The sequence below is a fragment of the Prionailurus bengalensis genome, chromosome C1 (genome assembly GCF_016509475.1).
Source record: "Prionailurus bengalensis isolate Pbe53 chromosome C1, Fcat_Pben_1.1_paternal_pri, whole genome shotgun sequence".
NCBI classification, from domain to species: Eukaryota; Metazoa; Chordata; class Mammalia; order Carnivora; family Felidae; genus Prionailurus; species Prionailurus bengalensis.
In genome coordinates, this window is record NC_057345.1 from 105,607,876 (window position 1) to 105,634,746 (window position 26,871).

The following is a 26,871-nucleotide window of genomic DNA, read 5'->3' on the forward strand; positions in this document are numbered from 1 at the left end:
TATTTCCCATCTTAGAAAAAGAACCCCTTGATTTCACATTTCCCTGCAGCTTCAGCTCCATTTCTCTGCTTTCATATTTTTTATATTTTTTAAATATTTTATTTTTTTAAAGTAGGCTCCATACCTAACGTGGGATTTGAACTTACAACTTGAGATCAAGAGTCACATGCTCCACTAACTGAACCAGCCAGGCACTCCCCCCCCCACCCCCCATTTTATTTCTTGAAAGAGCTGTCTATACAGGATATTTCCACTTCTCCCATTCTCTCTAGAACCTTCTATCACTTCACTTCCTGGAAACAGCCCTTGTCAAGATGACTATGATGCCAGGGCACCTGGGTGTCTCGGTCAGTTGAGCGTCTGACTTTGGCTCAGGTCATGATCTCACAGTTTATGGATTGGAACCCATGTCAGGCTTTGTGCTGACAGCCTGCTTTGTAGTCTCTGTCTCCCTCTCTCTACCCCTCCCCTGCTCACACATTTTCTCTCTCTCTCAAAAATAAACATTAAAAAAAAAAAACTAAAAAAAAGATCACTCTGTTGCTAAATCCCGTGGTTATCTCAGTCTTCAGGCAACCTACACAGCGACATCTGACACAATTGATTAGTCCTTCCTTCTTGACAAACTTTCATTGCTTCTTTCAGAACATTATTCTCTGAGTTCTCCTTTCACTAGTCATTCCTTTTCAATATCCTTTGCAAGTTGTTCCTTATATCTTAGTCCTTGGACTTCTTTTCTTATCTATACTTATTCATTTCCTAGGCAACCTTACCCATCTCATGGCTTTAATACTCACAATTCTTTACTTTTTTCTTTTTAATACTGACATTTCTTTAAAGTTTTGTTTGCTTGCTTGTTTACTTATTTTAGTAATTGCTACCCTCAACATGGGGCTCACACTCACAACCTTGAGATTAAGAGTTACATGCTCTTCTTGCCAGTCAGCCCTAAATACTGCCTATTTTTTTTAGGGCAACATGCAGGCTTTATTAAACAAAAGTAAAAGGCAAAGTCAAATATTAAGAGAAAAACTGACTTGAAAAAAGTGTATCTTAAACACCTTACAGTAACCTACTTGCAGTTGGATTTAACTGAGCTCTGTTGCTTGAAGAATACAGCTCATGAACATATATGAAAGAACAATTTGTACATTTTTCAAGTATTCACTGAACACTACCTTATGTACACAGATATATTACATTTGAAAAAGATTTATTGGATGGTCCCTAGATATACTTCATAATTTTTATTAATCTTTTGGAAGAGGTCGTCTAAAGAGAAGAAAATATTCTGGCTCATGAATCATGTAATGAAGCCAGCCTATACTCTGTTGGTCACCCAAGTCTCATCTACTCCTTTTCTGAAATCAGATGGATGTTTAGTACTTGTTTGGAAAGTTCCCTGGGTAGCATGACATGCTAGGTCACTACTTTATCATAGAAGAATACGACTCAGGAACAGCCAGATGAAGAGATGCACAGGGCCAGGTATGGGGAAGGGCATGGAGCTTCTAGGCCGTCTCTGGGTGCCTGTCTCCAAATTATGAGCTCACCAACCCAGAAGCTCCAATACTGAAAATTCTTAAATTTATGTTTCCTACCCAGATCTTCTTTGTGAACTTCAGACTCATATATCTAGTGCTATTTATGTATCTGATATCTCAAACTCAAGCTTCCATAACTGAAATCCTGATTCCTACTCATTTCTCACAGGACTGCTTCTCCTGCTTTCTTCTTCTGGTCCATCTGAGAAAGTGGCAACTCCATTCTTCTAGTTCATGCATTTTCAAGGTTCTTTTTTTTTTTTTTTTTTAATATTTATTTATTGGAGAGGGGGGTGGTGGAAGAGGGGCAGAGAGAGAGGGATAGAGAGAATCCTAAGCAGGCTTTGCTCAATCTCACTGTGAGATCATGACCTGAGCTGAAACCAAGAGCTGGATGCTGAACCAACTGAGCCAACCAGCTGCCCCATATTTCATGTATTTTCAATGGGGGCAATGTCACCCCTCAAAAGGGAGGAATGCAGTTCTTGGGCAATGAGGAATTCTTAGATACTACAGTGGTTTGTAAATCCGTAAAATCCAAACATACACAACACATTTTTTTTTTTTAAGTTTTTATTCATTTAAGTAATCTCTACACCCAATGTGGGGCTCAAACTCATGACCCTTAGTTCAAGAGTTGCACACTCTTCCAACTGAGGCAGCCAGGCACCTCAAAGATTTTAGTACTTCCTAACTCTGTATTGAATAAAACATGCAGCACATAAACAGATATACAGTGCATCTGGGCATTAAAATTCAATGGGGACTGAGAGATTAGGGAAAAAAATGTAAAAAGGATCTTTAGGGGCAACGATAATGCAAAAGGCTGAGAAACACAGTTGTAGTTGCTCAGCTCACAACCCCCAGTGCCTGCCATACTTGGCTCGTTTTTCTCATACTCTTCTTAAATCCAATGAACAATTCTTTTGGCTCTACCTTCAAAATATGTCCACGATCTGACACCACTTCTCATTATCTTTTTGCTACCACTTTTGTGCAAGCCATCATTTCCTTGTCTGGATTATTTCAACAGCCTCCTTGACTCGTGGCCCTTAAATCTATTATCAACATAGCAACCAGTTAAAAAGATTGCCGTGTAACTTTTCTGTTTAAAACTCCTCTGCATAGAACCGCTCCCCAACTCAAAATTAAAAGCCAAAATCCTTACAATGGCCTGCAAAGCCTTATATGAACTCTCTCCCTTCACCTCAGACCTCATGTTCTACCTCTCTTGCTCTTCTCCAGCCACACTAGCCTCCTTGTTCTTCCTCGAATATGTCGAGACATTTATAGTTTTAGGTCCTTTGCACTTGGGTGTTACCTCTGCCAGTATGTTCTTCTCTACCTTCCCCATACCTGCTTGGTTGCCTTATTTTCAGCATTCAGATAAAGTGTCTCTTCCTTCCAGAAGCCTTCCTGGATCACCAAAACATTTCCCTTCCCCTATAGGATTACACACACAATATCCTCTCTTCCTTACTGCTTCATACTTCTTCATAGAAGTTATTACTTCCTGATATATATTTGTTTATGGTCTCCTGCTACTAAGTCCCACAGGGAGGGGATTTTTTTTTTTTTTTTCTGTTTTGCTGTTTTACTCCTCCATATCTAGAACTGTACTTGGCACAAAACGTTCAACTTTTTGTTCAATCAGTATGAGCTTCAATCAATATGTTCAATCAATATGAGCTTCACAAAACAGGTTCCCTGCCTCAAGAAACGTTGAGTCCCCTGGGTAGAGGTAAAAGACATAAAATACAATAATTGCATGTGCTCAGTGGGACACAGGAGCCTCCAAATCTGCCCAGAGGATTTACGTACGCAGATACGATGGAATGCTTAATCGAGGTTGTGTTAATTTATAATACAATAGACAGCCAAGGCTCTTATAAACTATAATGTATTAGGCAATTGTGAGATTATTATAATTGGCAAAGGTGAGATCACATCTTGCCTATTATTACTTCCTCGTCTCGAAAAATTTACGGGGAATTTACTTCATTTACTTCCTCTTTAATCCAAAAAGCCTACTGGCTGTGAATGGTATCGTCCAAAGGGAGTGTAAAATATTGTTTGGTCTGGGAGTCTGCGTAGCGAAGGGCTCGCTGGGGCTGGCGCATGCGCATCTTCCAAGGCACGGCAAGATGGCTGTCAGCCACTTTGTCGCGCGTCGGTGCCCCGAGGAGTTAGCGGCGGCGGCGGCGGCAGCAGCTGCCAGAGAGTAACAGTGGCCTTTGACCGGTGGGAATTTTACAGCCTGCTGTGTGAGCTGGACAGCCCCAGGAAGGAGACTTTGCTAGGAAGCAAAAGGCGGGGCGGAGCGGTGAAGCCCCTCCCCCAACCTCTCCTTAGTTTGACCAACTCCCTCACCCTCCTGCGTTCTTCCTCCTAGCTCGCTACACGCTGATCTGCTGCGCAAGCGCACAAATAATCGAAGCGCCTTCTTGGCCCTTGGGGCTTGCGGGCTTCAGCGCGCGCTTCTCGTTCTTGCCCTTGGATTGGTCAGATTGCACCGCCATCACGCCTCCCTCTGCTTTCTAGGTTGAGAAGGAAGCGGGGAGGCGGGGCTAAGCAGCGCGTGCGCGATACTGTTGCTGTCCCTTTGCTGCTATTGCGTTGCAAAAAAAATCCTGACTAGGTAGCCTTGGGCCTTTTCTGTGCTAGAAGATCTAAAGGAGAAAGATTTCTGCAACTGAAGGGGCAATCGGGTAGTATTAAATTTGAGATATTAACGCCTACCCTTACAGGAGTGTGTGTGGCGTTGGAGTGGGGAAGAGCCTTAGCTTTGAGAGCCGAAGAGTGTAAAACCATTAATTTCGGGGCCAGGCGTTTTGAAAGGCTTCGCAGGACCTTGTTTTCTGCGTAATTCTTCCGTTATTATTGACTGGTTCAAACACAACCCCTTGAACAATTCTGATAAACCTTTGATACCCGCAGCCCCTCCTTCCAGCGTGTAGGAGCCGCCAGCGTGCCCGGCAGCTGGTCCCCCCGTCCTACCTCTCGAAGAGCCTAGCGCGTGCACCATCCCCACCCCCTGGCCTCCCTCCCCACCTACGGCCTTCACGCACTCGCAGTGATTGTTTTGCCCGCTCCCGCCGCCGCCGGCGCGGCCGCCAGAGGAGCAGCAGCGCTTGTGCAAACCGCGAAGATGGCGGCCGGCGGCGGCGGAGGCAGCAGTAAGGCCTCCTCCTCGTCGGCCTCTTCGGCAGGGGCTCTGGAGTCCTCGTTGGATCGAAAATTCCAGTCGGTAACCAACACCATGGAATCTATTCAAGGCCTGTCGTCTTGGTGTATAGAGAACAAGAAACACCACACTACTATCGTCTACCATTGGATGAAGTGGCTCCGGAGATGTGAGTGTTGGGGGTGCCTAGGGAAGGGAAGACTGGGAAATGGAAGGAAATCCTTCCCTAAACGCCTGGGGTTTTCCCACGGAGTCACTGCATTCGGTTGGCGTTGATATTCACGTTCAAGCTTTGACGCGAGTGTTCCCAAGCCCAGACTCCATTCCCAGCCAGGGTTGCCCTGAACTGCAGGAAGCTCATCATTTCTTGGATTTTTTTACTAGCTGCTGACTTGGTGTGTGTGACCTTGGGCCCTTGGGCCTAGATCTTTCGAGATGTAGGTATTACTTTTTTCGGAGCCTTGTGAGTGCTGTTAGCTTTACTGAACCTTCGCGGAAATTGTCGCGTCCGTTTGTTTCTCATAGGCCTTGACGTGCAAATGGTTTTCCTGATGATAGACAAGCTTTGGTTTAAGCAGTAGCAAACCCACGTACTTGGTTGGCATGTGTTGGACCACTCTATTTTACGTTGACCTAAAATTCGTGATGTGTAATAAGAAGGGCCTTACTTGGGTGAATGTTGAGAAGTAACACGAGCTCCACGTAGAGCTGAGAGGACCACCTGGGAGGGTTCCCTGTACCCGTGTTAGCTGCAAATAAAATACGGGCTTCTTGATACCAGAAATAACTGTAGTCAGTGTCATCACTGATGCCTTAAAATATAAAAAATGTCCGGCTATTTTTCAGCACCTTTTTAAAGAAATGAGTTTGGTGCCCTAGGTAATCAAAACAGGAAATCAAGAAATGTGCTTTTTAAATATGTAGTACTTTTTTTTTTCCCCAGTGACTGCTTTTTTGTCTCTTTGGGGGATTTTTTCCCACTTTGCTGCTTTACTACAGAAAAGAAGTATATTAAACTGTCAGGAAGCATGGATTGTCAGCAAAACATTTCAAATCTTTTAGGAGTAAGTGTGAAGTCACTGTTGCTTCCGGCTGAGAAGAGAGAGAGGGTTAACCCTAATGCCATATATATCTATTTGACTTTTAGGTCTTTTGTTGCTTCTTGTCTGTGGCATGTCACCAGTGAGACCCATCTTCTAGTTACTCTTCTTATTCCACTTCTGCCATTGCCCCTGTAATGTTTGGATTTGTATTTACCTTTTAGGGAACAGATGGATAAAACTTGTGAAATCATAGGCCCCAGTCTTCAGACCATTTGTGTATATAAAGTTATTGTTGGTAGAGATGTCTTGTGGTTCTTTGAATAACATATGCCAGAAAGGTTGTAGAACCAAGACAAGATTACCTAGATTTACTAATAGATCAAAGTTACTTTCTTTCCAAGAAGTAAAGTTAGAACATACGATAACAGGCATCATCAAAGACTCTCATCTGCTATCTGCCCAGTCCTTTATTGTTATTTACAATATCTCATTATACTTTAAAATATCTACAATACTTTAAAATATTTACAATATCTCATTATACCTTAAAATAACCCTAAGAGGGGCGCCTGGGTGGCTCAGTCGGTTGAGCTTCCGACTTCGGCTCAGGTCATAATCTCATGGTCTGTGAGTTCGAGCCCTGCATCGGGCTCTAGGCTGACAGCTCAGAGCCTGGAGCCTGCTTTGGATTCTGTGTCTCCCTCTCTCTCTGACCCTCCCCCGATCATGCGCGGTCTCTCTCTCTGTCAAAAATAAATAAACATTAAAAAAAAATTAAAAAAAAAATAACCCTAAGAGGTAGATTTTTTTTTTTTAAATCATTGATTTCAGGTAGGGAAACTTAAGGCTCAGCAAGTAAATTCCTTAATGTTACACAGAAAAAGGGTGGAGTTAGGATTTTACTCTACAAATACCAGATGACAATGGCCACATTTAACTTTGTAAAATAATGTTTTCAAGATTAAAAAAAAAAAAGATTAGTCTTTCATGTACTTGGTTCACCAGTGGTAGCAAGTGCTCACGTGAGTTTGAGAATATATTCTCTCTTGGTTTTTTTTTTTTTTTCAACGTTTTTTAAATTTATTTTTGGGACAGAGAGAGACAGAGCATGAACGGGGGAGGGGCAGAGAGAGAGGGAGACACAGAATCGGAAACAGGCTCCAGGCTCTGAGCCATCAGCCCAGAGCCCGACGCGGGGCTCGAACTCCCGGACCGCGAGATCGTGACCTGGCTGAAGTCGGACGCTTAACCGACTGCGCCACCCAGGCGCCCCATATTCTCTCTTGTTTTAAACCATTTTTACTAAGTTATACAAGCATTTAACATTCCCTACCTTTGAGCTCTGGTGCTTTAACTGTATGGTTACATCATTTGCAAGAATAGGTTGACCCCCATCCCTGCCTTGTGGGATTTCAAATGACAATTAGAATTTTTTTCCTAGTTAGCAATAATAAGATATAATGAAGCCAGAATTTTTCTGCCTCTACTTTGTTATTTTGCCTAAGCTTATTTCCCTAGTTGATGTCTTGAGTGAAAAAAAATGATTGCTCTAGGAAAACAACACTTCATTTGAAGTGTATTATATATAGTTTATACAGTTAAATGCTTTTGGCTTTCTAAAGACTTGATTTTTTTTTTCCTAGTGGAATGGAACTTTCTAAAATGGTTAAGGGTATTTATAGTCCTTTTGTGTTTACATTTAATGAACATCATTCATCTCAATGTAAGTAAAGCCTTTTGAGAGAAATATTCAGGAGAGTGATGAAGGGCCCAGTGAAAATAGTTTATGGATTGGACCTCATTTAGTTTCATATTTCTTTACAGTTGAGATTCTTTTAGAGTTTGGTTTCTAAGTGTACTTTCGGCAAATTTGTGAAGTAAGTACCTGGCATTCCCGGCCTTTCTGTCCATTTTCCTGATGTCACTTTTGCTTCTCTTTTTTGTTCTGGCATCCATTCATTATTTAGTAATTTGTGTTTAGTCTTCAGTGTGAATTTAAGGAACTGTTTGATCTTCTAAAGATATTTTCATTTGATCCTGTGTTTCATAACATGTTGACAGTCTTTTGTTCATTTTAAAGGAACTAATTCAGAGAAAGCAAGCAGGCTTCTTTTTTTTTTTTTTTATTAAAAAAAATTTTTTTAATGTTTATTTTTGAGAGAGACTGAGACAGAATGCGAGTGGGTTAGGGGCAGAGAGAGAGGGAGACACAGAAGCAGAAGCAGACTCCAGGCTCTGAGGTGTCAGCACAGAGCCCGATGCAGGGCTCGAACTCACGAGCTGTGAGATCATGACCTGAGCCAAAGTCGGATGCTCAACTGACTGAGTCACCCATTCGCCCCACAAGCAGGCTTCTTGAAGATGGGTTCTAACTGATTTTATTCAGGCTTCTTTTAATTTGTCTGGCTGAAATGTTCATTGTCATCCTATTTTTTAAAAGATTATTTTTTTATTTTTAAGTAATCTTTATATCCACTGCTGGGCTTGAACTTAGAATCCCAAGATCAAGAGTCACCATGCTTCACTGACTGAGCCAGCCAGGCACTGCCATTGCTGTCATTTTTAAAAGTGGTCTTTCTATAGTATAAACAGATGTCATTCCCGTGCTTCAGAATCCTCCAGTGATATCCCATTGCAACAGGTTAAGATCTAAACTATTTTTACTATGGTCTTCAAAGTTCCTACAACATCTGTCCTGTCTACTACCTTTCAGGCTTCTTCCAGTTCTGTTTCCTCATCGTTTAGATTCAACCTCATATATTACTTTTTCAGAAAGGCCTTTCCTAAATGACCTTATTTCAGGGGGTCCCTTCAGTTGCTTTCTATCACTTCACATTATTTTCAGTATATGAAATTACCATGTTTATTTGTTTACATGTTTATTGTTTCTCTTCTCCCACCAGATGACAGGGCTAGGTCTTCTTTGCTGCTGTATCCCCAAGCAACTAGAACAGTGTTTGGCACAAAGTAAGCAATCAGTAAATGTTTGCCAACGTAATTTTGTGTACTAATCAATCAAGAACTTGAATTTTTTAAATTTCTGTTTATCAGAAAGAAATATTTATAACTTAGTGAAAGAAAGGATAGATATGGTTGTCAGCAGGTTCAAGATAATAGCTCTTTTTGGACTTGATGTGCAGTTGACCAGATTACCATTTCTTTACTTCATTTGTCCCTTCTGTTTTTAATATTAAATAGGAATCAATGTGGAAAAGTAGAAAAAGGCGTACTTTAGAATTAGACCTAGATTCATATCTTAATTCCTTCACTTAATACCTGACTCCACACTGAAATTGTGAGCCCCAATTTGTGATCTGCAAGTAGAGGTAGTAACTATCTCTCATAGAATTGCTATCTAGGTTTTGGAAGGTAATATATGTATTTTAGCATAGGTAAAAAAAAAAATCCAAATTATTTATTATGATAATAATGGTGCAGATGGTCTTAAAATCCTGAGTATTCAGAATAATTACAGCAGAGTTTTGTTTTGGGTATGGTCCTGGAAATTACGTTCCCAGTTGAAGCCAAATGGATTGGACTCTGTAGTGTATTAGCAAGTGCTCTGAAGAACTAGTGGAAATTATTATGTTCATGATAGTTCCATATTGTTTTGTTTTTGTTTTTTCATGTTTATTTATTTTTGAGATGGAGGCTAGGAGCGCAGAGCCTGATGCCAGGCTTGAACTCACAAACCCAGAGATCGTGACCTGAGCTGAAGTCAGATGCTTAATAGATTGAGCCACTCAGGCACCCCCATATTGTCTTGTTTTTAACCATTGAATGGGTTGGTCTGTTTTGAAGAAAAGGTGGATGTAGGAAAGTAGAATCGGTTGTAGAGCAGAAAATCTGTTAAGAATAACCTTCAGCTAATTTTATTTTTAATTTTTTAATGTTTATTTTTGAGAGAGAGACCCAGTGTGAGTGGGGGAGGGGCAGAGAGAGAGGGAAACACAGAATCCCAAGCAGGCTCCAGATTCTGAGCTGTCAGCACAGAGCCTGACGTAGGGCTTGAACTCAGGAAAGGTGAGATCAGGACCTGAGCTGAAGTAGGACACTTCACCGACCAAGCCACCCAGGCGCCCCTCCCTTCAGCTATTTTTGATATAAACTTTAAATATTTACACCCCACCCCTAACCTTCTGCTAATTAATGTACTTCAGTAGTTATCAACTTAATGGCCAGTCTTTTTTCCTTCCAACCCTCTTTTTCCCCCTCCACCTCATTTGAAGGAACTCTCAGTACAATATAGTCCTCTCCAGCGCCCCTCCCCCCCCCCCAGGAGAAGCTGTTGTATAAACATGGGCTAGCAAAAAAAAAAAAAAAAAACTCTTTCTACAGGATTAAGTTGTTGCAGAGAATTTGCAAAGTGCAGTTACCATTTTTGATTTATGGCAAAGGTTTGTCAGTTTGGGTCTCAGGATCCTTAGATGGACCATGAAAGTGGTGATAATTTTATACTTTTATCAAGTGCTTACTATGTGCCAGGCACCTTTCCTAGCATTTTACACATATTAATTAATTCAGTCCTCACAACGCTTTGAAGTAGGTGTTGTTATGATCCCATTTTACAGATGAGAAAACAGAGACAATAAGAGATCGAGTAATTTAACAGAGCTAGTAAGTGGTGGAGCCAGGATTCCAGGCATTCAGGGTTTTAGAATATACACTCTTAGCCACTGTACTATACAGCCTTTCTGATTTATAAAATATTTTCTACCATGAAGAAAACTTTTGATTACTTGCTTATTTATTCAATATTAGGCCATATAGATTAACCAGAATGTTTAGATTTTAAGTCTTTGTGTTTTTTTTTTTTTAAGTTTGTTTATTTATTTTGGAAGAAAGAGAGCACGCATGTGTGCGGGGGAGGGGCAGAGAGAGAGAGAGAGAGAGAGAGAGAGAGAGAGAGAGAGAAAATCCTAAGCAGGCTCTGCACTGTCAGTATGGAGCCCAACACAGGGCTCAAACTCACAAACTGGGAGATGACCTGAGACCAAAAAAGTCAGATGCTTAACTGACTGAGCCACCCAGGCACCCTAAAACTGATAATCTTATGTGGATTTTGAGTTCTGATAGGCATTTATGTTTTCATTTAATATAGAATGGAAAGACAAGTTGAACATGTTAGCTGTGAAAGCTGACTACTGGATAAAAATCTCTAAATGTGAGGTGCATTTGGATTAAATAATAAAGCAGGGTTGGTTTTTTTTTGTTTTTTTGTTTTGTTTTGTTTTTTTAAAGTAATCTCTATGCCCAGTGTGGGGCTTGAATTCACAGCCCCAAGATCAAGAGTCTCATGCTGTACTGACTGAGCCAGCCATGTGCCCCATAAAAGACTTTTCTTGACAAAAAGTTTGGGGTGCAGTACTGGTCAGTGGGGAGTGCAGTCTGCTGTCTTATATTTAATAATTGCACAAATCTAAAGGTCTGGGGCCATTTCTGCAGGTTTGGCTTCTGAAAGCCTTTTAATTACCTATCGTATATATACAAAAGAGTAATGCAGGTGAACTAGATACAGATTCTAACTTTGAGCATCAAGATGAATTTTGCTTATAAGTGCTTAGTTTCCATTCAGTTACTATTATTATTATTTTTTTAAGTTTATTTTGAGAGAGACAGCACAAGCAAGGCAGGGAGGGTCTGAAGTGGACTCTGTGCTGGCAGCAGAGAGCCTGATGTGGGCTTGAACCTACGAACCGTGACATCATGACCTGAGCCGAAGTCAGACACTTAATCGACTGAGCCACTCAGGCGCCCCTAGATTCATAGTTCTTTTAACAAGTATTTGTGGAATACCTGTTGTACCAGGCACTGGGGATTCAGTGGGTGAACAGAATGGAGAAAAAATTTTGCCCTCACAGAGCTTATACTCCATTAAGGGGAGAAACAAACAAAATAAGTAAAATATTAAATGTATTAGAAGGTAAAAATATTAGAAGTGCTGTAGAGAAATGTAAAGCAGGGAAGAGAAATACAGAGTGTTATAGGAGTTTGCAGTTTTAAATTAGGTGGTAAGAGAAGGCCTCCCTGGGAAAGTGACATTTGAGCAGAGAGATGAGGTGTTAAGCAACATAGATAAAGTGTGACGGGAGGACGTTCCAACACAGAGTGCAGACAAATACAAAGGTCCTGAGGTTAGAGTGTGCCTGGCAAGTTTAAGGAAGACAAGAAAGCTTTTGTAGCTGGCAAGGAGTAGTAGCAGATGAATTCAGAGATTATGGTGGGTGGTGGTGGGAGAAGGGGCATATCACAAAGTTTTATAGCTACTGTAAGGATTTGGCTTTCTTTCTGAAGGAGATGGGGAGCTATTTGAGCAGAGGAGTATTGTGACTTGATTTTTTTTTTTTTTTTTTTTTTTTTTTAAGTAAGCTCTAGGCCTGATGTCAGGCTTGAACTCAAGACCCTGTGAGGTCAAGAGTTGCATGCTCTACTGACCGAGCCAGCCAGGCACCCCATGATTTATGTTTTTAAAAGGTCATTCTGGTTGTTGCAGAAACAAGGGGCACTAGTTAGGTGACTATTGTACTTACCTGGGGTAAGATGTTGGTGGCTTGGACCAGGTTATGGCCTGTGGAAGTGATAAGAAGTAATTGAATTCTGATCTATTTTGAATGTAGATCTAACTAGATTTCTAGATGAATTAAATGTAGAGTAAGAAAGGAAAATAATCAAGAATGACTCTGGGTTTTTGCCTGACTAGAAGGAGTTGGTACTTATTAATATGGGGAAGGCTCAAGTGGAGCAGATTTTGGGAGGAAGATCAGAAACTTAGTTTTGAGTGTTAGGTTTCAGTTGTCCACATTTTAAAATATCTTTATTGGGGCACCTCGGTGGCTCAGTCAGTTGAGTGTCTGGCTTCGGCTTAGGTTGTGATCTCACAGCTTGTGAGTTCGAGCCCCGCGTCGGACACTGTGCTGACAGCTCAGAGCCTGGAACCTGCTTCAGACTCTGTGTCTCCCTCTCTCCTTCTCTCTCTCTCTGCCCCTCCCCGCTAGCGCTCTGTCTCCCCCAAAAATAATAAACTTAAAAAAAAATCTTTACTGAGATATAATTCACAAATATTCATTCACTTAAATTGTACAATTTAATGTTTTCAGTATATTCAGAGTTGTGCAGCAGTTACCACATGGAGGCTGTTTAGTGTGTAGACTGTCTTTGGAGCCATGAGACTGGAAGAGATCTACATGGGAGTTAAGTGTAGATAGAGAGGTAGGTGTAGTAAGGTAAAGTGTAGATAGAGAAGAAGCCAGTAGAGAAGGCGGCTCTGGAGCACTCAGTATTTTAGATACCTCTTTCTGCTTGTTTGGTCTAATGTGTTCTTGGCTTAGGTTCTTTTTGAGGTTCAAGGTAAACTTTATTTCAGTGTCCTAAAGAAGTAATAAATCTATTTTGAGCTCTTCAATGTTTCTACTCTTGGTTTAGGCTAAATGGCAGTTCTGAATTAGTTAGACAGTAGCTGTGTCATAATTACCAACTCTAAAATTATTGCATAACTGCCTTTCTCCTTCCCCTTTGGATGCCTAGGTCACTTTTTCTTCATTCCATGGCCCTAAATTCAGAGAGATATAGATAATATTTTCCGTGTTTCCTGACACTATTTCGAAACATGAACTACCTAATTAGGATATCTAATTATTGTAATGGTATGTACTAAACAAGGTCTCTTACTTGGATTATGAGACTTTACACTCAGTCATTATGTTCTTCATTTAGCTGCTTTGTCTCTCAAATGCAGAAAGGTGATATTATAAACACGACCCTGGGTGGATTTGAAGCATTATGTATGATATAATTTTGTTATACATTCTGTGGTAAGCTAACTGTTAAATTATGTAGCAAGTAAACCTTCCCATAACTAAAAGTGTGAAATGAAATAATACTGAGAAACGTTGGGGCGCCTGGGTGGCTCAGTTGGTTGAGTGTCTGACTTTTGATTTCGGCTCAGGTCATGATCCCAGGGTTGTGAGATTGAGCCCGCATTGGGCTCTGTGCTGCATGGAGTCTGCTTAGGATTCTACCCCCACCTCTCTCTCCCTCTCTCCCTCTGCCCCTCCGCCCTCCCCCCCATACTCTCTCTCTCTAAAATAAAAAAATGACCATAGTAAAAAGTTATATTGAGGAATGTCAAATGGTTCTTTGGTATGGAAAGGAAAATTTCATTGGCAGTGGAAAAATACTAATATTAAAATTTGCTCAAATAGGCCACCCTGAAATTACAGTTTTGTCTGCAGAGGAGAGGTGAGTGTATCTATGTGTATAATTTCTTAGGGAGTACAGGGTTGCTGATTTTATTCTTAGTGATTTGGCTTTCTGCTTTTCATAAACTAATAAATAATAGATGCATCCAAACTCCTCCTCCTAAGCTTTTGTCAGTGAGTTATGGTATTTGTTTTATAATTTCAATTATCTGGAAAGTAAGGATACAGGAGGTTTTTTAATGTGTAGACGAAGCTCAGAGACCTTAGTAAAAATTACTCCAGAACTTTACACTGTTGTACAAATCAGCTAGACAGAGTTTCTCATCTGTTTGTCAAGGAAACAAAAAGTAGTTGGTGTTTTGTAGTGCTTTCAGATCCCACTGCCCCCACAGATTTTAATTCTAGAACACTGGGGAAAATGCACATCTTGTGGAGAAAGTAATAGTACCTAGTTACTCTTTTTAGAAAAAGGCAACATTTCCATCTGTGCTTCGAAACAGTAAAGTTTTTCTAACTAAGATAAGAGTTTACAAAAAAACTTTATTTTTATTCTTCTGTTAGAAACCTTGAAATTGAGTCTCTGATGAAAGAAATGAAGTGTTCAGTATGCTGGGTTTAAATTTTGGTTGTAGCCTTTATCTTTCCCTCATCTCTTCCCCCTTCCATTTTACTCTTTAGTGGTTAGTTTCACTTACTTTCACTTTATGATTCTTTGGTACCCACTAACAGAGAGAGTGTGTTTCTTTATTACCCTTTAATAAAATTTTCACTGCTATAGGGGAAAAGATCTTTCAATGTTAGGAATTATAATTTACCATTTATTATTTTAAAAAGACCCGAATAGAGGCACCAGAGTGGCTCAGTTGGTTGGGCGTCCGACTCTTGGTTTCAGCTCAGCTCAGTGTCTCAGAGTTTCAGGAGTTCGACCCCGGTGTTGGGCTCTGAGCTGCCAGCACAGAGCCTGCTTGGAATATTCTCTCTCTCTCTCTTTCTCTCTCTCTCTCTCTCTCTAAATCTCTCTCTCTCTAAATCTCTCTCTCTCTGCTTCTTCCCCACTCACGCTGTCTTTGTCTCAAAATAAATAAACTTAAAAAAAAAAAAAAAGAACGGAATGAATCCTGTGCTGTTTCTGTGTTCCTTTTACCGTGAGGATGATTTGAAAACTGTAACATAACACATTATTTTAAAATGATGATCTCTGTGTGCAGGAGGAAGTCAATAGTACTTAAATTATTAAAATTTCTTTTAGAGTGTGTTGCTATGTTCAAAGATTGAGAATTTAGAAAATAAAATTAGAAATACTGAGTACTTGTTCTATGTAAAACTCTGTATTGGATGATGAAAGAGGGGAATTATAGGAACTTAACTCTTAGTAATTAAGATAGAAATTGAACAAAAACAGCTGGTTCTGGGAAGTATGATAGTAATGAGTTTTTATATGCTGTTAACTGTTTGTTTGTTTATTTTTTGATGTTTATTTTGGGGGGGAGAGAGAGCACATGCAAGCGGGGGAGGGGCAGAGAGAGAGAGGGAGACAGAATCTGAAGCAGGCTCAGACTCTGAGATGTCAGCACAGAGCCTGATGTGGGTCTCGAACTCAAGAACCAAATTTACTGGTATTTTGTAGCGTTCCATAGGCAGAAGGTTTCCAAACAGCCTTCTGCTTATTTTTTTCCAGCTTTATTGAGATATAGTTGACATATAACATTGTGTAAGTTTAAGGTGTACAAGGTGATGATTTGATACACATATACAGTGTATTGCAAGATAATTTCCACAATAAAGTTAGTTAACATTTCTGTTACCTCACATAATTACCCTTTTTGTTGTTGTTGTGAGAACATTTAAGATTAACTCTCTGGGGCATCTGACTTCGGCTTAGGTCGTGATCTTATGGTTCAGGAGTTCGAGCCTCATGTCGGGTTCTGTGCAGACAGCTCAGAGCCTGGAACCTGCTTCGGATTCTGTGTGTCTCCCCCTCTCTCTGCCCCTCCCCTGCTTAACGCTCACTCGCTCTCTCTCCCCCTGCAAATAAACATTTAAAAAAATAAAAAAATTTTACTCTCAGCATCTTTCAGGTATATAATACCATATATATATATTTTTAGTGCTTATTTTTGAGAGAGAGAGATAGATAGAGTGCGAGCTACAGAGGGGCAGAGAGAGGGGGACAGAGGATCCAAAGCAGGCTCTGTGCTGAGAGCAGAAAGCCTGATGTGAGGCTCAAACTCACGAACTGTGAGACCATGACCTGAGCCGAAGTTGAATGCTTAACCGGCTAAGCCACTAGGCGCCCATATATAATACCATATTGGTAACAGTAGTCTAAAGCTGTACATTAGATCCCCAGAATTTATTCATCTTATAATTGGAAGTTTATACCCTTTGACCAACATCTCCCCATTTCCTCAACTCCCTAGCCCCTGGCAACCACCATTCTATTGTTTCTGTGAGTTCATGTACCTATTTTGATGATTTCACTGAATTGCAAAGTTGAAAACAACTCATTAATTCAATAAATTGAATATAAAAGCAGATGTGAGACCCTAGTTGTTTTCTATTAAACCAGATTTTAAATAGATTTTCAAAAATGTGGGGTGCTTGGCTGGTTCATTTGGTGGAGTGTGCACCTCTTGATCTTCAGGGTTGTGAGCTTGAGCTCCACATTGGGTGTGGAGGTTGCTTAATAAAATCTTTAAAAAAAGCAAAAAGCAAAAGGGGTGCCTGGGTGGCTCAGTCAGTTGAGCATCCGACTTCAGCTCAGGTTGTGATCTTGCACTTCATGAGTTCGAGCCCCACATTGGGCTCTCTGCTGTCAGCATGGAGCCCACTTTGGATCCTCTGTCCCCCTTTCTCTGCATCTCCACCACTCAAGCTCGCACTCTCTCTCTCAAAAATAAACATTTAATTTTTTTTTTAATGTTTATTTATTTTTGGAAGCAAGAGAGACGGTGCAAGCAGGGGAGGGACAGAGAGAGAGAGATACAGAATCCGAAGCAGGCTCCAGGCTCTGAGCTGTCAACACAGAGCCAATGTGGGGCTCGAACTCAGGAACCAACCACAAGATGATTTGACCTGAGTCTAAGTTGGATGTTCAACCAACTGAGCCACCCAGATGCCCCTAAGTGTAGTTATTTTTAATAATTATATATAATAATTGTTTAGTTTTGCTTTTAATGAATTAGTGGATTTTAAAAATTCTTAGTTTTAATTTCTAATACAGTAAATGGCATAGATTTAACCCACATAAACAAAAGCTCTGGGATCTTCAGTAATTTTTAAGAGAGTAGGGGTGCCTGGGTAGCTCAGTTGTTTAAGCCTCCAACTCTTGGTTTTGGCTTAGGTCATGATCTCATGGTTCATGGGATTGAGCCCTGCATCGGGCTCTGTGCTGACAGTGTGGAGCCTGTTTGGGATTCTCTCTCCCTCTTTCTGCCCCTCCCCTCCTCATGTGTGCGTGCTTGCGCGCGTTTGTGCTCTCTCTCCTCAAAATAAATAAATAGACATTTTAAAAAAAGTGTAAAAGGATCCTGAAACCAAAAGGTTTGAGAACTACTGCTTTACAATATAGAATGACCTTTATTAAGTTTCTGCAAAGTACACATCCATTGTCTCTCATCTGAATACTGCATATTGCCCAGTGGTTTCCAGACTTTATCAATCATTTAATTATAACCATTATTCTAATTTGTGAGGTCATAAATTTGCCAACTTTTTATTTTGCCAAATAAGTATATAGAAATATACTACCATTTATATTATCACTATCATTTTATAAATTACTGCTTATATGAAAATTTTGCGTTGATATCTTTGTCTTTCAGGTCTTAGCTCAAATGTCATCTCCTTAGAGGTTGACCCTTTACCATAGCCAAGAGCCTACCCTCTTTTCCCCCATCATTCTGTTATCACATCACCTTTTTAATTTTCTTCAGTTTTTCTCGTTACTGTATAAGATACTACTTGCTGGGAAGTGTGTGTTGCCCTTCCCATCTCCCCCCCCCAGAATGTAAGCCCCCCGAACCTGACAGCAGGAAATTGGTTTTGTCCACCACTACATCCTCAGCACCTTGAAGAGGGTGTAGAACATAGAACATGCTTAACTAATGAATCTTCCTTAAATCTGATCCCAGATGAGAATTGCTGCTATGCAGGTTACACACAATTTTGTTAGATTTACATATATAGGAATATCGTATAGTGGTTAACTGGCAAAGAACATGGGTTTTGGACTCCAGTAGGCATTATAGTTGCTACTTTTTAAAGCCTTTAATAAATGGAGGATAATAGTATAGTTTCCCTTACATGATTATTGGCGTTATTAGAAAAGATGATTCATATAAAGTACTTTGCAAACTACCTGACATTTTGAGAGCTCAACAGATGGTAACTATTGTCATTTTTGATAGTTCTCTAGTTGTGTTTGAGGGATGAGATGAGCCTGTACTCCTACTATGCCTCCGTCTTAGCTCCCACTGTTGTCATTTTGTTAAAGATTTTTAAAAATTATTTATTTATTTATTTATTTATTTATTTATTTAAATTATTTTTAAATAATCTCTATACCATGTGGGGCTCACACAACCCCAAGATCAACAAGAGTCAGGCTCCACAGCTGAGCCAGCCAGGTACCGCCCACTATTGTCATTTTTAAAAACGCAACTATGCTATGTATACATTTTTTATACCATGTTTCATGCAAGCCTGTTTGCTTAAGCTTTAAATTTTTCCAGTTAATTTTAATTAATTTTAATTCTTCCTAGCTGAAAATTTTTTTTAAGTTTATTTATTTTGAGAGAGAGAGTGCAGGGGAGCGGCAGAGAGAGAGGGAGAGTCCCAAGCAGGCTCTGCACTGTCAGCATAGAGCCCAATGCAGTGGTTGATTTCATGAACCGCGAGACCATGACCCAAGCTGGCTGAGACCAAGAGTCAGACCCTCAACCAACTGAGCCACCCAGGTGCCCTTCCCTAGGTGAAAATTTAAAGTTAATTCAAAGGAATGAATGTGAATTTTTTAGTTCTTTCTTATTAATGCTAGTGAATGCCCATGGGGAGTCTGCATGGTTCAGTAGGTTGAGCTCCTGACTCCTGATTTTGGCTCAGATGACCTGAGGTCGTGGGATCAAGCCCTCTGTGTTGGTCTGTGCACTGGGCGTGGAGCCCACTTAAGACTGACTTTCTCTCTCTCTCTCTCTCTCTCTCCCCCCCCTCCTTCCCCCTCCCTCTCCCTGCCCTTCTCCCCTGCTTATACTCTCTCTAAAACAAAAACAAAAAATAAACTAGCGAATGCCCAGAGAACACATAATTTAGAAACTGTTTACCTGCTTTATTTCAAGTGGCTATTCATATAGGAACATCTTATAGTTCCAGGAATTCATAGACTTTAAGAATCTTTCATATATTTTTATAGCTGTTGTGCTACCATGAAAATGCATCTCAAAGGAAGGGATTTCAAAGTTACAACCATCTCTTTAGTGTTGCTGGATCTTACAAAAATAACCTATTGTTGGGCACTTGGCTGGCTCAGTCTGTAGAACATGCAACTCTTGATCCTGGACTTGTGAGTTCAAGCCCCACATTGGGCATAGGGATTACTTAGTAAAAAAAAAAAAAAAAAAAAAAAAAAGTTCTTTTTAAATAACCTGTCAAAAATAACTATGAATTTGTACTTAGTACAAAGTATAGCATTTCCGCAGAAGTCATGTTTAGATGTCAGTGTCAAAGTTTAGGAACTACCCAATTAAAGTTAAACCTTGTTTCATGCTGCTGAACGTTTAGTTTCATGAATTTCCAAGAGGTGTGGGGGATAGAACATTCAGTATTTTCCAAACTTACTTGACCACGGAATCTCTTTCTTTTCTAGCCATCTTATGTAATTAGTGTTCCTTGGAACACACTTTGTGAAACTTTGTTATGGAGGTTTTTCTATGAAACTCCATATATTAAAGAACAGAGAGAACCAATTTATATTTGTGTGTAATAAGAAAGTCTTCATGGAGGATTCAGGTGCTCAAAAAAGATGTAAAGCAGGTGAAAGAAGGAATCCCATATATATACAAAGGTGTGAAAGAATCAGAAGCTGGGAGTGACAATAAGTTAGGATGGAAAAGACAAAGAGAAGGAATAAAAGGCATGATTTTTTGAAATAAAGGGGAGTAAAGTATGTCAAAAAAGAAAGTAACTATGTATGGGCACAAAAGCTACATTAGATAGTGATTGTAACACTGGAATCAGTGAAGCCAGAAATTTAATATATTGCATATTTTGAAAATTATTTTTTAAAGTTTTTTTGGGGGGGGATGCAGAGAGTAGGAGAGAGAGAGTCCCAAGCAGGCTCCATGCTGCCAGCACAGAGCCTGATGCGGGACTTGAACCCACAAAGCTGTGAGATCATGACCTGAGCTGAAACCAAGAGTTGGACACCTGACTGGCTGAGTCACCCAGGTGCCCCATCATATTTTGAAAATTATTATTAAAACATAAAGTAAAAATATGGAGATGGACAAGTCAACTGAATATTTCTTACAGATGATGACTGCAAAGTGAAGACCTATTTTCAACCCCCCATAGAAGAATCAAATTAAATCTTTTACTTAACTCTTAAAAAAAAAAAAAAGGTTCATTTACTCATTGTTTCATATAGCAAAAAAAAAGGGGGGGTGTCTGGGCGGCTCAATCAGTTAAGCATCCAACTCTTTTTTTTTTTTTTTTTTTTTTAATGTTCGTTTATTTTCGAGAGGGAGAGAGAGAACACAGACATACATGCGCAGAGGGGCAGAGAGAGGGAGACAGAGGCTCCAAAGCAGGCTCCACACTGACAGCAGAGAGCCTGACGTGGGGCCTGAACCTACAAAATGTGAGAGCTGAAATTGGACACCTAACCAACTGAGCCACCCAGGCACCGAAGCATCCAACTCGATTTTGGCTCAGGTCATGATCTCATGGTTGTGGGATTGAGCCCCAAATCAGGCTCTGTACTGGCAGTGCAGAGCCTGCTTGGGATTCTCTCTCCCACTCTCTCTGCTCCTCTCCCACTCACTATTGCACTCTCTCTCTTGCTCTCTCAAAATAAATAAACTTTAAAAAAAAAGAACATATTAACTTTCAGTTGGAAAAATCATTTAACACAAAGCTGATTTTAAAATTTATATTTTTATATATTTCTATTTTTAATATGTATTTTAATATTTATAAAATATTAAATGTAAATAATCTTTCTAATATAAGTCATCAGCTACTGCTGGCTCTGCTGCTTCCTTTTTTGACTTTGGTCTTTTGGCCTGAGGCATCTTTATAATTGCCCTGTGGCTGTAGCTGGTTGGGTTGGACTTAAGTATTTTTTTGCCATATTTAACTCCTCTGACTAGTGCTTTCAGAACCATCTGTCTCTGTTCAGTAGTTCAAAATTGCTGAAGTTTTGGGGTTTTTTTTCTTGGCCAACTAGGTTAAGATTACACTACTGGAGATCTAAATCCTTTCTTTCCCCAAGGAAAGATCCTTTGGGTTCTTGACCTCAGATGCAGACTCACCCTATAAGTGGGTGGTGACAAGAGGAGAGGGGACTGAATCAGGGGAGTTTCCTGAGCTGAGTAGTAAATGGTAGTAAATAGGGTAAGGAGTTTGTGGTGAAAATGAGTGGGTTGGGGGAGGAAGAGCTAAAGATAACCAAGAAAGACAAATGGAGCTGCTTTTGTATAATGCCAACCAAAATGTTGTATTTTGATATTTAAAATAGGACAGTAAACTGTAATATGTAAAACTGATATTACAGTTACTAAAAATAAATATATTTGGGGAAATGTCAGGAGGCCATCATAATAATCCAACAAATGACCAAGATTTGAATTAATATAGTGGTAGTGGAGAAAGCAGAAAAGATCTAAAGAGGTATTTAGAAAGTGGAATTTGATAGAACTTGTTAAAGAGTTGGATGTTGGGGATGAGGAAAGATTGAAAGACATATTCTGTGGATTCTGTCTTGGGTGGCAGGGAATTTGGGAGGAAGAGGTAGATGATGAAAGCAGGCTTGAACATATGAAGTTGGAGTGTCTGGAGAGCATCTGAGAAGAGTTGCTTCGTAGATAATTAGCCATGTAGATGGTGCTTATAATCCTAATATTTGTTAATATTTATTGACAGTTGACTTCTTGCTGTCCTAGGAATTTTATGTGTATTATGTCATGTAATTTTGACAACCTTTGAATGGGTAGGACTATTATCCCAATTGTATAAATGAGCAAAGCAGTGCTTAGAAAGGGTCATGCAGTTGGAAACAGGGCTGGGCTTTAAAACTAGGTTTGACTCACTTAAGAAAGATGTTCATAACCACTCTATTGTATTTGGGAGGGAGCTTTGAAGTAGAGGTGTAGACTTGGCAATTGTAAGCATATTGGTAGTAGGTAATGGATGAACACTTCAAGAGACAGTGTTTGAGAAGAGAATAGGGCCAATGAAAGAATCTTGGGAAACACTAGAGTTTCAGGGGTTAGGAGAAGAAAAGGTGTCATAGGTAGATGAGAGGATCAGAGCAAAGTGATTTTTCAGAAATTAAGGAAAGAAAGCTTGCCAGAGGAATTTCTTTGGAGTATAGTTCTGGGAAGGAACATGATTATATTGGGCAGAAGAGTAAATAGAAGGACTTCTGTTTGGGTGATATGACAGACTAGATTTTGCAGGATCCTTTCACTAAAAAAACAACTAAATGGGCAGCTAAATTGCAACAAATAGAGTTTTAAAAAATAAATGTTCTGTAGGGTAGCTTTAGATTTACAGAAAAGTTACAAAGGTTGTAGTTCCCAGTTTCCGTTCCGGTTAACATCTTACTTTAGTATGGTGCATATGTTAGAATTAATGGAAGAATACTGATAACATAATTATTTACTAGAGTCTATACTTTATTTGTGGATTTGCTTAGTTTTTGCCTAATGTCTTTTTCTGTCCTAGGATCCCATGCAAAGTTCCACATTATTTAGTCATCATGTTTCTTTAGGCTCCTGTAAACTTCCAACAGTTTTGGGGTGCCTGGGTGGCTCAGTTGGTTAAGTGTCTGACTTCAGCTCAGGTCATGATCTCACAGATGGTGGGTTTGAGCCCTGTGGGTTTCAGCCTCTGTGGTTTGAGTCCCGTGTTGGCCTCTGGGCTGACAGCTCAGAGCCTGGAGCCTGCTTCAGATTCTGTGTCTCCCTCTCTCTCTGCCCCTCTCCTGCTTGTGTTCTGTCTCTCTCAGTCTCTCAAAAATAAGTAAATGTTAAAAAAAATTAAAAAAAAAAAACCCTTCCAACAGTTTTAAGGAGTACTGTTCAGCTATTTTGTAGAATATCCCCAATTATGGCTTTGTCTGGTGTTTTTCTCATGATTAGTGGAGGTTATAGGTGCTTGGGAAGAAGTATGCAGAGGTAAAGTGCTATTCTCATCACATCATATCAAGGGTATCCTACAACATGACTTCTCACTGGTGATGCTGACCTTGATCACCTGGCTGAGGCCGTGTTTGTCCAGTTTCTTCCCTGTAAAGTTACTCTTTCCCCTCTTATCATACTGTATACTTTGCAAAGAAGTCACTATACACAGTCCACATTTAAGGGAGTAGGGAGTTATACTCTATCTCCTTTAGGAGGTAGTATCTATGTAAATTATTTGGAATTCTTCTGTAGAGAAGGTTGCAAGCATATTATTTATTTAGTTAGTTATTTTAAAGGTTACTTATTTTGAGAGAGAGGGTGAATGAAGGGGGGGGGGGCAGAGAGAGAGAGGGAGGGAGAGAACCCCAATGCGGGGCTTAGCCCCACAAACCATGAGAACATAACTTGAGCCAAAATCAAAGTCAGACACTTAACCAACTGAGCCATGCAAGCACCCTGCAAGCATAATTTTTTTTTTTTTTTTTTTTTTTTTACATTTAATTACGTTTGAGAGACAGAGAGAGACAGTATGAACAGGGGAGGGGCACATAGAGAGGGAGACACAGAATCTGAAGCAGGCTCCAGGCTCTGAGCTGTCAGCACAGAGCCCAACACGGGGCTCGAACTCACAAACCGCGAGATCATGACCTGAGCTGAAGTCAGACGCTTAACCGACTGAGCCACCCAGGCGCCTGTGCAAGCATAATTTTTAATGCATTACTGGATATGCTAAAAAGCAAGGATGCTCTGTAAGGGTCTGTTCTCACTTACAAAAGGGAACAGTTAGCTGAAACAAGACAATGAGCTGTGAGCAGACAGAAACGGCAAGATTGCCCTAAGGGCAAATGCTCATATTTGTACTAATGGAAGACTGTGTCTTTGGCCTACAGCAAATGGAACAGCCATCTTAGAAGGATGCTAAATTGGACCAAGGTCTGATTTCTGCCCCTACCCTCACCAGAGCAAATGCAAATACGTTTTGAGAGAATGCCTTTTCTGATTAAGCTCTCTGAATTCCCAGAGATAAAATTAAAATATAAACTCACAATAAAAAAAATTACCAAGCCAGTGGAATCTAAAATACAACAAGAAATGAAAGACTCTCAGACATAGTTACTTTGATTTGTAAAAGAACCAAGTGAAATTAGAAATGAAAAATACAATTTTTGAAATTAAAAGCTCAGTGGATGGATTAATTGACTGAAAGAAAGATCTAAAGTAATTTCCCAGAATATCATGCTGAGAGATAAGTTGCTGCGAATGATAATGAATCTAACATATGTGTGATTGAAGTCCCAGAAGGAGAGAATGGAGAGCAGGTGATATTTGAAGGAATAATGGCTGAGAAGGAATAATGGCTGAGAGATTTGAAGAATTAGTGAAAGACATGAATGTACAGGAAGCAGAACAGGTATGAAGGAGGTTAAATAAGAAGAAATCTATAACTGCACACTTTGTAGTTACACTAAAGACTACCAAAGACAAAGAAAAGCCCTTAAAAATAGCCAGAGAGAACAAATAGGTAGCTTGCAAAGGAATGACAGATTGATAGCAACAGTGGAAGTCGGAAGATTTAAGAATAAAATTTTTAAAGTGCAGAGAGGGGGCGCCTGGATGGCACAGTCATTTAAACGCCTGGCTCTTGATGTTGGCTCAGGTCATGATCTCATGGTTCATGAATTCGAGCCCCGCATCAGGCTGTGCACTGATGGCACAAAGCCTGCTTGGGATTGTCTCTTCCTTTTCTCTGTCCCTCCCTCACTTGTGCACGCTCGCACGCCATCTCTGTCTCTCAAAAATAAATAGGGATGCCTGGGTGTCTCAGTTGGTTGAGTGTCTGACTTTAGCTTGGGTCATGGTCTCACAATTTGTGGGTTCGGGACCTGCTGTCGGGCTCTGTGCTGACAGCTCGGAGCCTGGAGCCTGCTTCGGATTCTGTGCCTCTGTCTCTCTCTGCCCCTCTCCCGCTTGTGGTCTGTTTCTCTCGCTCTCAAAAATAAATAAAGAATATTTATAAATAAATAAATAAAAGGAATTTTAAAAAACTAAGTACAGAGAGCAAACAACTATTAACCTGGAATTGTATACCTAGCAAAGCTATTTTATTTAAGAACAAGGGCTAAACGATAACACTTCCAGAAAGACAAAAGCTGGAAACCAACATGTCTCACTTTGGGACCTTCTAAAGGATATATACTTTTTTTCAACATTTATTTTTGAGAGAGAGAGAGAGAGAGAGAGCGAGCAGGAGCAGTGAAGGGGCAGAGAGCGTTGGGGGGAGAGAGAGAGAATCCCAAGCAGGCTCTTTGCCGTCAGCACAGAGCACCATGTGGGGCTCAATTCCATGAACTGTGAGATTGTGACCTGAGCCAAAATCAGCGAAATCAAGAGTTGGACATTCAACTGACTGAGCCACCCAGGCACCATTGAAGGACATAATTTAAATATGGAAGAAGAAAAATAATCCCAGAAAGATGGTCTGAGAGACACAATGCAGTACTTAACAAATAGGTAACCATGAGAGTAAATCCAAATTAACATTATCTGTATAAAGTAATGTTTAATGTGTGGAGTTTTTTAAAAAGTCAGAATTAAAATACTTGTTAACATAGGTCAAGAAGAGGTTAATTTGAGATAAAAGTATTCTAAGAGCCTTGTATCTGTTGAAAGTAGCTACTAAATGACTAGAAATAGAATATGTAACTTCCAGCCACTAGAAGGGGGAAAACAGAATTAAGGAATAAAAACTTGCCGCAATCCCTATCAAATAACACCAGCATTTTTCACAGAGCTAGAACAAATAATCCTAAAATTTGTATGGAACCAGAAAAGACCCCGAATAGCCAAAGCAATCTGGAAAGAGAAAACCAAAGCTGGAACCATCACAGTCCCAGACTTCAAGCTGTATTACAAAGCTGTATGTAATCATTAAGACAGTATGGTACTGAAACAAAAACAGACACTCAGATCAATGGAACAGAATAGAGAACCCAGAAATGGATCCACAAACGTATGGCCACCTAATCTTTGACAAAGCAGGAAAGAATATTCAATGGAATAAACAGTCTCTTCAGCAAATAGTGTTGGGAAAACTGGACAGAGACATGCAGAAAAATGAACCTGGACCATTTTCTTACACCATTCACAAAAATAAACTCAAAATGGATGAAAGACCTCAATGTAAGACAGGAAGCTATCAAAATCTTTGAGGAGAAAGCAGGCTAAAACCTCTTTGATGTTGGCCACAGCAACTTCTTAACACATCTCCAGAGGCAAGGGAAACAAAAGCAAAAATGAACTATTGGGACCTCATCAAAATAAAACCTTCTGCACAGCAAAGGAAACAGCAAAACTAAAAGGCAGCCGACAGAATGGGAGAAGATATTTGCAAATGACATAGCCGATAAACGCTTAGTATCCAAAATCTGTAAAGAATTTGTCAAACTCAACACTCAAAAAAACAAATACTCCAGTGAGAAATGGGCAAAAGGCATGAATAGA

The 26,871-nt window shown here is 40.0% G+C and overlaps 1 protein-coding gene across 9 annotated transcripts in view; it reads left to right on the forward strand.

Moving 5' to 3' along the window:
• The first annotated feature begins 3,667 nt into the window (after positions 1-3,667).
• RPRD2 (regulation of nuclear pre-mRNA domain containing 2) overlaps positions 3,668-26,871 on the forward strand; it is a 104,386-nt gene continuing 81,182 nt past the window's right edge. For all 9 annotated transcript variants that reach the window (XM_043576144.1, XM_043576149.1, XM_043576147.1 and 6 more), the window contains exon 1: positions 3,668-4,897. In XM_043576144.1, coding sequence (XP_043432079.1) covers positions 4,693-4,897 — 205 coding nt within the window. In that variant the 5' untranslated portion in view covers positions 3,668-4,692. The remainder of the gene's footprint in view (positions 4,898-26,871) is intronic.